General features: G+C 39.3%; 1 protein-coding gene across 1 annotated transcript in view; it reads right to left on the bottom strand.

Annotated features, from left to right (window-relative positions):
* LOC111867797 (symplekin) overlaps positions 1–13,695 on the bottom strand; it is a 187,126-nt gene extending 173,431 nt beyond the window's left edge. The window contains exons 1-2 of the mRNA XM_023857960.2: positions 13,395–13,695; positions 1,300–1,493 (exon numbers count right to left, since the gene is read on the bottom strand). Of these exons, the coding sequence (XP_023713728.1) occupies positions 1,300–1,493; positions 13,395–13,451 (251 nt within the window). The 5' untranslated portion in view covers positions 13,452–13,695. The remainder of the gene's footprint in view (positions 1–1,299; positions 1,494–13,394) is intronic.
* Between the last annotated feature and the right edge of the window lie 506 nt (positions 13,696–14,201).

Genomic DNA, 14,201 nt, shown 5'->3' on the forward strand with positions numbered 1-14,201 from the left:
CGCTACTGCACTTCTCTGGGTTTAGGCAGGAACACTATAGGGTAAGTAGACAATGTGAGGTCCTGTTAGACGAGATTCTAGGAAAGGAATGCAGTTAACAACCTGCCGCGTCCTCTTGCACTATTCACGCAGTCCCACCCCACACCCTTGTTTTCGCATAAAACCCACGCTCCTCTTGCAGCCCGCGGTCGTATTCTTCCAGGACAGTCACGTCAGCAAGTAGAGAAAGTGAGGGTGGGCAGACACATCGAACTTTCCCACGATATCAGAGAAATTCAGGAATGAAAATGACGTTACATATCAGGTTGATGCATTTGTGCATGTCGTACTAAGCAAGGTATAAAAACAGTTGCTTTATGAGGAATTTGTTCATACCATTGAACAGTTGACGCAGCAGACAAGGTGTCGCAGAAACCGATGCTGCTATAACCAAGTTTTACTGTATATTCTTTTGTATTTTAAAAATTATTACACTATGTGAAGAGTTCCCCCAAAATATTAATCCATAGTTCATAATAGAATGAAAGTAGGCATGGTAAACCATTTTCAATGTTTCCTGTGACATAAAAGGCTTAATTGATCTCATAGCATAGCAAGCTGCATTTAATTTAGGTATAATTTGTTCAATATGTATTTTCCAAGACAGTGTACTGTCTACATGTATTCCAAGGAATTTTGTATCAAGTACTTTACAGGTTAATTTGTTGGCATAACTGATGTCCAGATCAATTTGGTGGTTGTTTTTAGTTGTGAATGATATGTAATGGGTTTTATCAAAATTTAATGAGAGTAAATTGGCTTCGAACCATCTGTTTAAGGTTTCAAATACAATATTTATGTCATTTTTAAAGTTTTCAAATTTAGAGTTCTTAAATATTATACTAGTGTCATCTGCATTTTACAAAATAGCCCCAAATACAAATCTTTAGGCATTACACTTTGCAACAAAAAAGTCTCATTTCAAGCTGAAATGGTAATCTAACTTTGCAAGAACTTCTTATACTCTCAACAATCTAAAATCATTGCCACGCTACATTTTGGTACTGGATCTTCTATCCAGTGTGAAAGAAAGAACGATTTATCCAAGGTAATTCTTGTGCCTGTCTGTCTGTCTGTCCACCCTGTTTGTTTCATACTGTTCATAAAAGAGCATCAAAAGTCAGAATTCATGAACTAGAAATCTAACAGTAATAACAGACTGAGCATGCCAGAATTATTATTATTATGACATGCATACATTTCCTAACTTGTTACTACTGTTCTAGTTCATCTGCAATCTACATTACTTGTGTTATTTACCATGCTTCTTCAATGAAGCCTACGATGAACTTCCGTACATCACCACTGCGATCATTTTGGAAACCCAGAACTTCATCTAAGAAGTTATCCAACAAACTTGCATCCTTGTTGATGATGATTTCTTGAACTCGGCGAAGATAATCAGTTTTAGTGTTGTCTGTTGACAATGCTGCTTGATTTAACCACTCAACAATCTGTAAAGCATGCAAAGTAAATTAATTACAATGTGTATTATGCTGATCCTGTTTTGGAGTGATGGCACCATACTGAAGTTGGCTGTAGTTCCAAGGTTTCACAAATCTTTACTGCCTCCATCTTCAAGGAAAAGTGACTACCTTATGGCCATCACCGATACTCACAGTATACAACCGCTCTCTGTGCATCAAATACTGGCTAATATAAATGTAGTGAATAAACAGAGCTCTATAAGGTGTGATTTCTTTCGGGGAGTGTGTGAGGAAAGGTCGAGAATTGGAATATTGTAGAAACCTGAATGAAAAGTACTGGCCAGCCAGCCAAGGGGTAGTCATAAGTAAATTCAGGCATTATCTGCTATAAAAAGCATGAAGGCCTTGTGCAAACCATGTACATCTACGAGGCTCATCCATAAAGTAAGTTTCCTTGGGGCCATTTACAGAAACAAAACATAATTTCATGGAAATATTTATTGCAACAGATACAGCAAGTGTTCAGCTATTTTTCAACATAATCACCACCGGAACTGAGACATCTGTCATACCGTGGGACCAACTTTTGAATACCTGTGTCATAGAAGTCTGCCGCCTCGACTGGAACCACTGTGTGACAACCATCTCCGCCTCTCTGTCATTCTCAAAACACTGATGCTCACCGGACAGGAATTTCTTGAGGTATAGGAACAGATGGAAATCACTGGGAGTGAGGTCCGGGCTGTAGGGTGGATGATTAAACACCTCCCAGCTGAACTCCTGCAGGAGACTTGCTGTCCATCGAGCCGTCTGCAGCCTAGCATTATCGCGCAGGAAGACAATACCAGCACTAAGCATCCAGTGCCGCTTGTTCTGAATGGCGCATCGCAATTTCTGCAGTGTTTCACAGTAACGCTCAGTATTCACCGTCTCACCTCTGGTCAGGAAGTTGACGTGGAGAACGCCCCGTCTATCCCAGAATACCGTGCACATCACTTTCCACGCCGACGTCTGCTTGAATTTCGTCTTACAGGGAGATCCACTGTGACGCCAATGCATTGACTGCTGCTTGGTTTCTGGGGTAATGTGTGCAATCCATGTTTCATCACCTGTGATGATCCGGTCCAGAAACTCGTCGCCATGATCATGGTACCGCTGCAGAAAGGTCAATGCTGACTCCATGCACTTTGTTTTGTGTTCTGGTGTCAGTTGCTTTGGCACCCACCTGGCGCACAATTTCCTGAACAACAGGTGCTCCGTGACAATTTCATGCAACAAGGTGCGGGAAATCTGCAGGACATGACTGCTGAGTTCCGCAATTGTGACGCGACGATTCTCCATAATGCGTTCCCGCACAAGCTCCACAAGGTCGTCTGTAATGATGGATGGCCGCACACTGCACTTCTCATCATGCACACTTTGTCGACCTGCTGAAAAATGTCTGCACCAGCGATGCACCATCTGCTTGCTCATGACGTTAGGCCCATAGACCCGGCACAGCTGGCGATGAATTTCGATCGGTGCTATGCTCTGTGCATTGAAAACTTTATCACTGAAAGCACTTCACAGTCGGCGGGAGTTAGAATAAGAGCCTCCATCTTCAACAGCTGCAACGATGCTACTGTGGGAACGCAGGAAATTCCGTTAGTGTATGCACCATGCTACGTCATTGCTCTATCACGTACGCGCAGTCGCTCCGCGCAATATAAGGTTTGCTAGCTGTGGGATGAGTGGGAAACTTACTTTGTAGATGTGCTACATATACTTAGTAGGGTTGGACAAACTAATGGAAAAACTAAAGATTCTGTACACATTTCTTTATTAATATGGTGTTCGACCACCCTTTTTCCTTCATTACAGCTGCACACCTTCTTGGAATTGACTTTTACAAGTTTTGCACAGTCCCTAGCTGAATTTTACATCATTCTTCAAGATCGTCATCTTCAAGTTGATTTACAGTTGCTGTAGGTGGAAACTTGTTCCTCACTCTAGTCTCCAAAACTGATCACAGTGGTTCCATTATGTTCAAATCTGGTGTACTGACATAACCTTAGAAACTGTCACTCTTGACACACCTAATAATGTCTCAGTTTTTGTCACAGATGCTCCAACTAAACACACACCAATGATTTGTCCTGTTTCAAAATCAAACAAGTCTCACATTTTCTGGTTCTTTAACATGGACTGTGACTCAACACAATCATATTCACAACATACTAATAGGCAGGAGTCATCATTCAAGTGTTCCTGATGGCCGTTCTTTCAGAGGAGCTGACTGTGAACATGGTGGATGCAAAGTCTGGGAGAGACTGGCAATAAGTAAATGAGCAACACAAAAGTCTGATGTGGAAAGCTTCAATCTCAAGGACTTAATGAGGGAGAAGACAAAGAACAGTACCAGGTAAAATCTCAAAACAGGGTCTGCAGCTTTGTAAAATCCAAATGACGTTGATATTAAGAGCCTGGGAATATAACAGAGAGTACCAAAATTCCAGCCAAACAGAATTGATAAATTGATGAAGGACACAACACCTGCAGACATTTCAGAAACCAAAAGAGAGAACATCTAAAAGACAAAATTAATGAGTTTGAAACACAATACACACCAGTGTGCCTACCATGTACTCTTCACTGGATTACACATCAGCATTTACAGATGCACAAAGAGCCAACCGTACAAGATATTCTACATAACCAACAGCAGAAAAATAGAGCCGTTATTGTGTTCACATACTTACACAACAAGACTTTTGATTAAGTTTATCTGATATTGACTTATTATTTTTTACAAATATAGTTTATTTGGATTACATTAATAATTGATTCATGAAGAAATTAAGAGCAAATTAAATTCAGGTAATGCGTGCCACGATTCAGTTCAGAAATTCTGCCTTCTCATCTGTCTAAAAACATAAACATTAGAATATACAAAACTATAATGTTTCATGTAATTTCCAGAGGTGTGAAACTTAGTCTGTGAAAATAAGCAAAGAACACAGACTGAGGGTGTTTAGAAACAGGATGCTGAGGAGAATATCTCGACTCTACAGCAATGATATAATTGGAGGCTGGAAAAGTTGCATGAGTACCTTCATAACTTGCACACCTTACCACATAAAATCTGAATGATAAAGTCAAGGACGCAACTGGCAGGACATGTAGCATGCATGGGACACAAGTCCATTCTGGATTTTGGTAACAAAACCTGATGGAAAGAGACCACTAGGAAGACCTAGACAGACTGTGGAGGATATAAAAATGAATCTTCGAAAAACACAACAGGGAAGAATGGACTGGATTCATCTGTGACAGAACAAGGAACTGTGGGAAGCTCTTGTGAACATGGTAATTGAGATCCCATAAAATGCTCCGAATTTCTTGAGTCACTAAGCAATTGTTGACTTATCAAGACAGGCTCATCCCGATGGAATCGCTCACCACACCACATATAAAGATAATACTGGAATACATCTTGACAGATCTTCCAGAGATATGGTATTCAATTAAGGGGCAATTACTGGTGGATATGCCACCCTGCAATTCTAGCGCAACCATTTAGGTCTTCGTGGAATGGTGCTACATTAATTAAGCACAGCGACAACTTCACCTCTACAAATGTTATGTTTCTCAATATACCAACTACGCATGATTTAATAAAAGAATCAATAGTAAGTAATGAAATAAGGAAAGCAAATATGGACATAAACAAGGTATGTAAAAGATTCAGAAATGTAAAAGTACTAGACATAAGCAACATATGCAGAGCCTGTCATACAAGGCATGGACAGCACCTAAACAAGATAGGCAAAGAGCATATATCTCAAGAAATAAGTGAAATAATAGGCAAAACAGAAAAAAAAATCACTTAAATGTAATAGCTTTAAACCAGTGATTCTCAAACTTTTTACCTCTGAGCCCCACCTGACAAGAGAAATACTCTCAGGCCGCCAGCCTGTTTTTTTAATCAAAATAGAAGTCATGGTATGTTTCACGTTTTATTCAGTTTATTTTGTGTTTTTCTACATATTACTTAGCAGTTTTTTTTACTCAAACTTAAAGTATCACAATATTAGGCCTACAATAAAAATTAGTTTTAACACTTGCAATTAACCAAATTGAAATGAAACGATATTTAAATAACAAATATTTAATTTTTTTCTGCAAAGGAATCAAACATTTAAATGTCAAAGTACAGTGTGATGGATGGGCCTGCTTTTGAGAACAAAGTTTATCAAGAAAGCAGTCTTCTGGGATTTGGCACCGTGTCAAATCTTACAAAGTTTATCAAAACGTCAAAACGTTGTGTAATATCAGAAATGGCCACTCTAACTTCTTTAGCAATATTTAGCCTTGAACGATACTTTGACTTTATACCTGAGAAAGCAGAAAAGCCTGTCACGCATAAGTAAGTTGTTGCGAAAGGAATAAGGATCTTCAATGCTTTTTGGCTCAAAGTTGGGAATTCCTTGCCAGTATGTATCCAGAAAAAAAAAGACAGTTCCTTAAATTTACTTTTTAATGAAGTATCACAAGTGAACCGGAAGAAGAAGTAGATACAGATGAGAAAGGACCATATATTTTACAGAGTGAGGTGGAAAAAGCTATAAAGGACATGAGGAATGGAAAGGCTACAGGAGATCATGATGTACCAAGAGATGTGCTCAAGTTATTGGGAGAAGGTGGTTTGAAATCACTGACAAAACTAATAAACACCATATATGAAAGACTTGAAAGGATTCTGACGATGGTGTATACTGTACTTCTTTTGGCTTATTTTTGGACTTCACCCATCGTCTGGTATGTAAAAGACAAAAGACCACGACCCTGAACCATATAACCTTTCTTATGAGGTGCAAATCCCTAGGCATTATTCCCAAGGGCCTCTCAGTTAAGATGCCATATAGTAGCCGGCGTTCTTTCAAGATTGCCCAACGGACCAGTATGGCTCTCCTTAGAGATAGGATTCATGCTCATTGGAAGAATAAGTCTTCACAACTTCAGAAGATCCAACAACTAGAGAATTTTCTGAGGTCATCAATTAGAAGCTCGGACCAACAGCGTCTTTACTGCTGTGGAAATTTCATTTAGAAACATCTTTAATAAACAAAAAGGAATCCATATTCACAAGTTCTCCATGCTCAAGTGTCGTCGTGACAAGGTCGGGTCCGACCCAGCTAGTGGTTCTAAAAAATTTGTTCTCAGTCTCTCAGAGTACGCTCTTACAGACCATGAGGAGTCAGTCCTTAGGAAGGGCTTGAATTTTTCCATAGTAAATCCACATTTCAACTTAGATATGGCATGTGCTGTTGAATCAGTGGTTACAAAACTCTCACACATTATATGAATGGAATTCAGATGGAAGGTCAGGTCTATGTTGCAGAAGTCCAAGTCACCCACCTCCAACATAAGCAAGAAGGAGTTGAAAGCTGTGAAGTCCCTGAGGCTCAACAAAGATATCAGGATCCTGCCAGTAGACAAAGGCAACTGCACTGTAGTGGTAGACGAAATAAAATACAGGGACAAGATTAACACCCTGCTGAAGTCTGGAGTTTATGAACCCCTGGCAAAAGATCTGACAGCCAGGGTTGAGAGAAGAGTTCAGCAAATCCTTGCCCAATATAAAACTGTCCTTCCGGCCGAGGTAAAGCGAAAGCTTACCCCATACCACAGCAAGCCCCCACACCTATATGGTCTCCCTAAGATCCACAAACCAGACATTCCACTGAGACCCATAGTGAATTCAATTGGCTTCCCGTGCTACACCTTGGCTGGCTTCCTACAAGAAATACTGAGCCCTTTGGCCGGCAGATCTGGTTCCTTCGTGAAGAATTCCGGCCATTTCATAGAACTGTTAAAGCCTGTTAATCTCCGTAGACAGGATATGTTTGCCAGTTTCGATGTGGTTAGCCTTTTTCACCAACGCACCAGTCGACGAAGCCCTTCAGGTCATCAGAAACAGGCTGAGTAACGATAACACGTTGGCAGAACGATCTGTCCTGAAGGTGGAAGCCATCATGGAACTTCTGGCTGTCTGCCTGAGGATCACCTACTTTCAAGCGGATGACAGATTCTGCCAGCAGAAGGATGGCATGGCAAAGGGTAGCTCCCTTTCTCCCGTTGTTAGCAACATCTACATGGAACATTTTGAACAACTGGCTATCGACTCAGCACAGGACAAACCGTCATTGTGGCTCCGATATGTGGACGACACATTTGTGATCTGGCTGCATGGTGCAGAGGGGATACAGAACTTTCTTACACACCTCAACAGTCTGAGACCGGCTATCCAGTTCACCATGGAAACAGAATCGGAGGGAACGATCCCCTTCTTGGGCGTTCTGGTCATAAAAAAAGAGACGGCTCTGACCACGAAAGTTTACAGAAAACCCACCCGATGTATCACACAGTGAGTCCATACTGCTTCGATAGCAACAGCTTTGATTTTTGCTTGCAATCCAGTACTGACTCCAGACGTTGAACGAGCTCCATCTGTACATATGCCACTGCACTTATGCCATGATATCCCACTTTCATTAAAGAAAGCATTAATCATGTCGAAAAGGCTTTGAGCTTTTGCTGTTTTCAAGACAGGCTCACAGAAAAACAATTCCTCTCACATATTATATTCATCAAAAAACGAACATACACAATCAAATGAGCATCTTTATGAATATCAGTCACTTCGTCCATGTGAAGTGCAAAGCACTTGTTATGCAACCTCTCAATTAAATGCTGACATAAATCATCAGAAATGTCTGAAATTCTTCTACAAACTGTGTCATTAGAGAGGGGGATATTTTTCAATTGTTGAGCAGAAGAGTCACCCAACATTGTTGATACTATGTCAATCGCTGCTGGTAAAATCAGCGTTTCTGCAATTGTGTGTGGTTTCTTGCATTTAGCAATTCTATGAGAAGCCTGGTAAGAGGCTAAAAGGGCCTTAGAAGTCACATTTGTTGTTTTAGCAAATTTCTGTTGGGTGGACTTCAAACCACTAAGCTTTCTAACAAAAAAATATTTTGGTTTATTTGTAAACTTCGGATGCTTGGTTTCAAGATGTCTCCTTAATTTATTAGGTTTCATACTATCTGCAGCTAAAATACTTAGATTACACACTGCGGACGTTCTTCATCATTGATCAGTTTTCGTAAAGCCTAGTGATAAATAGTTCTCATCATGCCTCTCGTTTTCACACTCCGAGTAGCTTCTTTCCCACCATTAGTTGAAGGAGCACTGGTGTCTTCATTTCTATCACAAATCAGGAAACGCTTCATGATCAATTGTTCATAATCAAGTCAACTTCAAGAGGTAAACAAATCAGCACAACTGCACTGAAACGTTGAATGCATACGAACACAAATCAAACAGGCATACCTGTCAATCGCCATTGGGTCTGGCGACAAACTGCCTGCTCCCTGACCAACAGGCGCCAATGAAATGACATAAGTCACTGCTTTCAGCTGTGCGTGTACAGTGCTGCTTGGAAGATGATGCGGTTGCTGCCCAACTATCAATGCTGTCTCTGGCATACACGTCTTGTAATTTCCAGTAAAGAGAATAATTATTAGTTATTTTGAAATTCATGATAATTAAAGCCTGTACTCATCAAAAGTTTCTCTATATGTATTTTCATTTTTTGTTACTTTTCTAATTGATTTAGGTTAGTTTTAATTTTTATCTGTAGGAAAGTATGCTGCGCCCCCCTTTCAAGCCCTTCACGCCCCCCTGGGGGTCGCACCCAACAGCTTGAGAACCACTGATCTAATAGATATTCTGGAGAACCTAATCCAGAAAGACCAATATATCATTTTAGTAGGAGACTTAAACATAAACATCCAAGAAGGTGGAAGTAGTCACAAAAAATTTTTAGATGTTACAAAAGCTTATATCTGACTATGACAATAAATACACCTACAGGACTAACTGAAAGTATGGCTACAACTATAGACCAAATCATAACTAATATACCGGCTAAATTCTATATGGGATTTGTCAATACTCCAAAAGACAACCACTTCGGAAAGTTTGTGGGCCCTGAAAAGGGCTGTTTGTTCCTTGATAGTAGGCCTGTCTGAAAGACCAGTGATGTAGGGCTGTGTGAATCGGTAGAAATAGATGTTGGCTACGGCGTGTTGGCTAATGTTGTGGCAGCTGAGTCAGCTGTCTGGCCGCAGTGTGGCAGTTGTCGGAAGTTGCCTGGTCGCAGTGTGGCAGTTGCCGGAAGTTGCCTAGTCGCAGAGCGTGGTTGCTGGAAGACGTCTGGTCGCAGAGCACGGTCGCTGGAGTGGCGGCAGCTGCGCCAGTTGCCCAGTGAGTCGGGCATGACCGCCGGAGAGCCGAGGCAGCTGTCCCTGGTGCAGTGAAGTGCCGATGACTCCAAAGACCGATCGCTCTGGGCTAGGTGTGATGGCTGACTGGCTGATGTGGTCACTGATGATTGCGAGCTTTGGGCTCTGCCTTTTATACCATGCTTGATGGAGGAGTGAAACTTGCAGTTGCAATTGTGAGCACTGATTGGCTAGCACAAGTAATGATCTGAATGTGGGCTAGACAGCGAGTGCTGTATAAATACAAGCGTTGGAAGCAATGTGATTGGTTAGCGCACATGATAGTGAAAAGTGAGCTGGATAGCAAGCGCTGTATAAATATGAGAGCTGACAGCAATGTGCTATTGACTTAGGAGTGAGTGTTGTCCGTTCATTGGCGAAACAGTGCGAAAGTATTTGGGATGTTCCCACAACTATCATACTGAAGTAATAAACAGCCTACTTTCAGATCATTTTGCACAATGTATAACTATTAATATGTCTGTACCATAACAAACAAGATGTTACGAAGAGGTCAGGAATATATCAGAAACCAATATAATAGGTCTATTCTCTTCATTACAAACTGAAACTTGGACTGAAGTGTCCAGGGAAAATGAGGTAGAAAAAAATGGGACTCTTTTTATAGCATTTTAACTATTATTTTAATATAGCCGTCCCAAACTGAGGAGAAATACCATAAGTACTTCAAAAAGCCCCTGGATAAAAAAGACGCTATAATAGCAAGAAAAAACTAAAGGATTTGTACAACCTTTATATGCAAAGTAAGACTCGGGAATATAGAGACATCTATAAAGCATATAAAAAGGAATATAATGTAATATTAAAAAATGCAAAAGCAAACTACATTCAGAATATTATAACCAGATCAAATAACACTCCAAAAATATTGTGGGAATTTGTTAATAGAGAAAGAGGTTCACCAAATAATACTCTCTCTAGTAATATACACTTACAAGATGGAAATGAAATAGTCTCAAGTCCAAGTAGAACATGTAACATATTTAACAAAACCTTCATAGAAACTGTAAATAAACTTATACTTGACAAAAATTTATTACATCCACAAACTAGTAATAACAATATAAGCATAAAAGATTCACTTGTCCTATTAGAAATAACAGAGACTGAATTGATTGAAGTAATTCAGGGCATGAAGAATAAAAAATCAGCAGGACTTGATGACATCTCGCCATATCTGCTAAAAAAAGTACACCTTACATAATAAAGCCACTCTTAGAAGTGGTCAATGCTTCAATCAGAGAAAGCATCTTCCTGATTGACCGTGTCTCACGGTGTTGTCGCTTGCAGACTTACTTATACTTCTTCAACCCTGAAGATGGGGGCGATACGTTCCTCCGAAACGTCGGTTAACACCACATATACACGGTGCCAAATCCCAGAAGACTGCTTTCTTTAAAAAAAATCAGTAGTCAAACCAATCTACAAAAACGGGATAAAAGAAGATGCAAATAACTATCGTCCAATTACTCTTGTACCTGCCCTTTCAAAAGTTCTGGAAACAGTAATAGCTATCCAATTAATAGCATTTTTAGAAAAACACAATATACTTAATAAATCTGTTTGGGTTTAGGAAAAAATAAATCTACCAACAATGCAACTGCCACAATTATTGAAAACATAATAGAAAGTTTGAATGATAAAATAAAATGCAACTGTGTACTATTAGACTTATCAAAAGCCTTTGACTGTATTCAACATAACATTCTCATGGATAAATTATACAAATATGGACTTCATGGTATACCTCATAAGCTAATCAAATCCTATCTCAGAAACAGAACTCAACATGTAAAAGTAACACACACAGAAGGCAATCGCATGAAAGAATATTTGTCAAGTAGCCTCCCAGTGAGACCCCCAAGGATCGGGCCTTGGCCCAACACTCTTCATCTTTTATATAAACGATATCCCACATCTAACACAAGGCACATCAATAATGTTTGCTGATGACACATCAATACTGAATGTAGGACAAGATATGAATGAGCTCCAAAACACAACTTCAAATAATATAAGAGTGGTAGAGCAATACTTTGAGACAAATAATTCATTTATAAATCCATCCAAAACTCACTATATTCTCTTCCAGAGAAAACAATGCAAGCAGGAAAGTAATCTAAAAATCCTAATAAAGAACAGGGAAATATCAAATGTAAAAGGCACAAATTTCCTGGGGGTAGAAACAGATAGTACCTTGAGCTGAGAATTACATATTGAAAGAGCCTGCAGTAGAATTAGCCATAACCTGTTCATAATTAACAGGCTATCTAAAATACTCGATTTAAATGAAAGAAGAATGTTGTATTACGGTTTGATCTATCCTCGTCTATCTTATGGAATTATAGTATGGGAACATAGTGCTAAGACCCTCACTAGAAGAACTTTTGTACTCCAAGAAAGGGCAGTAAGATACACTGCAGGGCTAAAACATCTGGAATTGTGCACGGATAGCTTTAGAAATCTAAAGATACTAACAGTATACTTGCTATATATATACAAGAAACAATCCTATATGTAAAACAAAAAGTGTAACTGCACAGTGAATGAACAAATACATACATATAACACAAGAAATAATAAAAGACTATCATATATATGGGCACAACCTAGAACTTTATAACAGTAATCCTTCAGTAGCTGGCTGCATCTTTTACAACAAATTGCCTAACAACATAAAACAAACAGAAAACAAACATCAGTTCACAAGGGAATTGAAGACGCTACTTATTCAGAGGTGCTATTACTCAACGGAAGACTATTTGAACGATGAATTCTTGAATACTGGCTACTGATATAAGCAGAAGTATATAGTATATAATGCATAAAATGTTGTATATCCTATATAATTTTTAGTATTAAGATTGTTGTAATTTAATAATGTATGTTAGCTGAAAGACTTGTCCTATATCATTGTATCATGATCTACACGATTAATATTTATTTATTTCGTCTCTATAGATCATTGTTACATGATATAGGACAAGTCAGTTACTGTACATTGGCTGATTACAATAAGGGAATAAAGTTACAATACTTAAAATTGTTTACAGTAGATTACAATAGTTAAGATTTCACATAGCTTGGGGTGGAATCCATATTAAGTCCCCTCGGCACGTCGGCTTTCATATGTCCTATTGTAACTGTACTGGTGATAATGCTTATGGAGAATTTGATGGAATGAGGATTGGCAGGGGAAACCGAAGTACTCGGGGAAAACCTGCCCCAGCGCCACTTTGTCCATCACAAATCCCACCTGACTAGACCGCAGCGGTGGGAAGCCAGCGACTAACCGCTTAAGCTATGGCGCGGCCTTTGAGGTAATGTTAGTGAATTTGGTGATAGCATTGGTAAAACGTTTCACTGTAGACTCTACACTGCAACATCTCACCTTTTATTTGAGGACGCTGTTAGTAATTCAGACTATATAGTGAACAGTGAATTGGACAATAGAGGAAGCTTCCGTGATCCAATTTAAGGTGCCTTCCTGGTATTTGCGTGGAAGGAACGAAATTGAGAGGGCTTACGCCATCCGACAGGTCACTTTCAAAATACAAGCTGCAACCAATGTCCAACTAACCTTATTGTTATCTTCCTCCATAAAAAATTGCACAGCTGTGCTTCGCCGAGAGTCCATATCTAAATGAGCCACTTTATCGCCCCTTACAATTAGATAATTTCATATCAGAAAATTCATCTTATGTGTTTATTAATACTATTAATCATTTTCACAAGCTCATAACGCTCATACCGTACACTTCCACAAACATCAAATATTCACTTTAATCAGAAACAAACAGCGATTATAAGCATTTATAACATTTATCGAACCACTTCAAGCGCTCTACACTCTTTTGCCTCGTTATGGTACATCCGTTACGGCCGTTACCATGATGCTTCATTCCATGGATCATACATCAATCTGCCGACCACCAATCAAGTACGCTATTCCTGTTCATGAGGTTCATGAGTCCGTTGTCAGTTATCCGTGGTTGTGAGAATTCGCTGGTTAACTTCTGAAAGCTTTCGATGCTTTGGATCACCTTGCATGACGTATTTCAAGCTAATCCAGACTGTTTCTTTTTCCAAAAATTCCTGATAAGGTCTCCTTAGTTTTTAATGATCACATGTTCAATTTCCATTATTTTTCGGGCTATAAATGCATCCATTCCTCATGGCTGCATATCCATATAAACTATTATGCATATAACTATATGCATATAAACTAAAGAAAATCACATTAGAAAACAATTCCATTGTGTTCTGTCAGGTATGTTAACAAAGCATGTTTCAATCATTCTATCCTTATTTCATCTTCTATTCCACAAAATGTGCAGATGGAACCATTAAGAACTGTGATTATTTTTCATTAATTCACGTCAAGTAA

This window comes from Cryptotermes secundus, unplaced genomic scaffold (assembly GCF_002891405.2).
Source record: "Cryptotermes secundus unplaced genomic scaffold, Csec_1.0 scaffold536, whole genome shotgun sequence".
Classification (NCBI taxonomy): Eukaryota; Metazoa; Arthropoda; class Insecta; order Blattodea; family Kalotermitidae; genus Cryptotermes; species Cryptotermes secundus.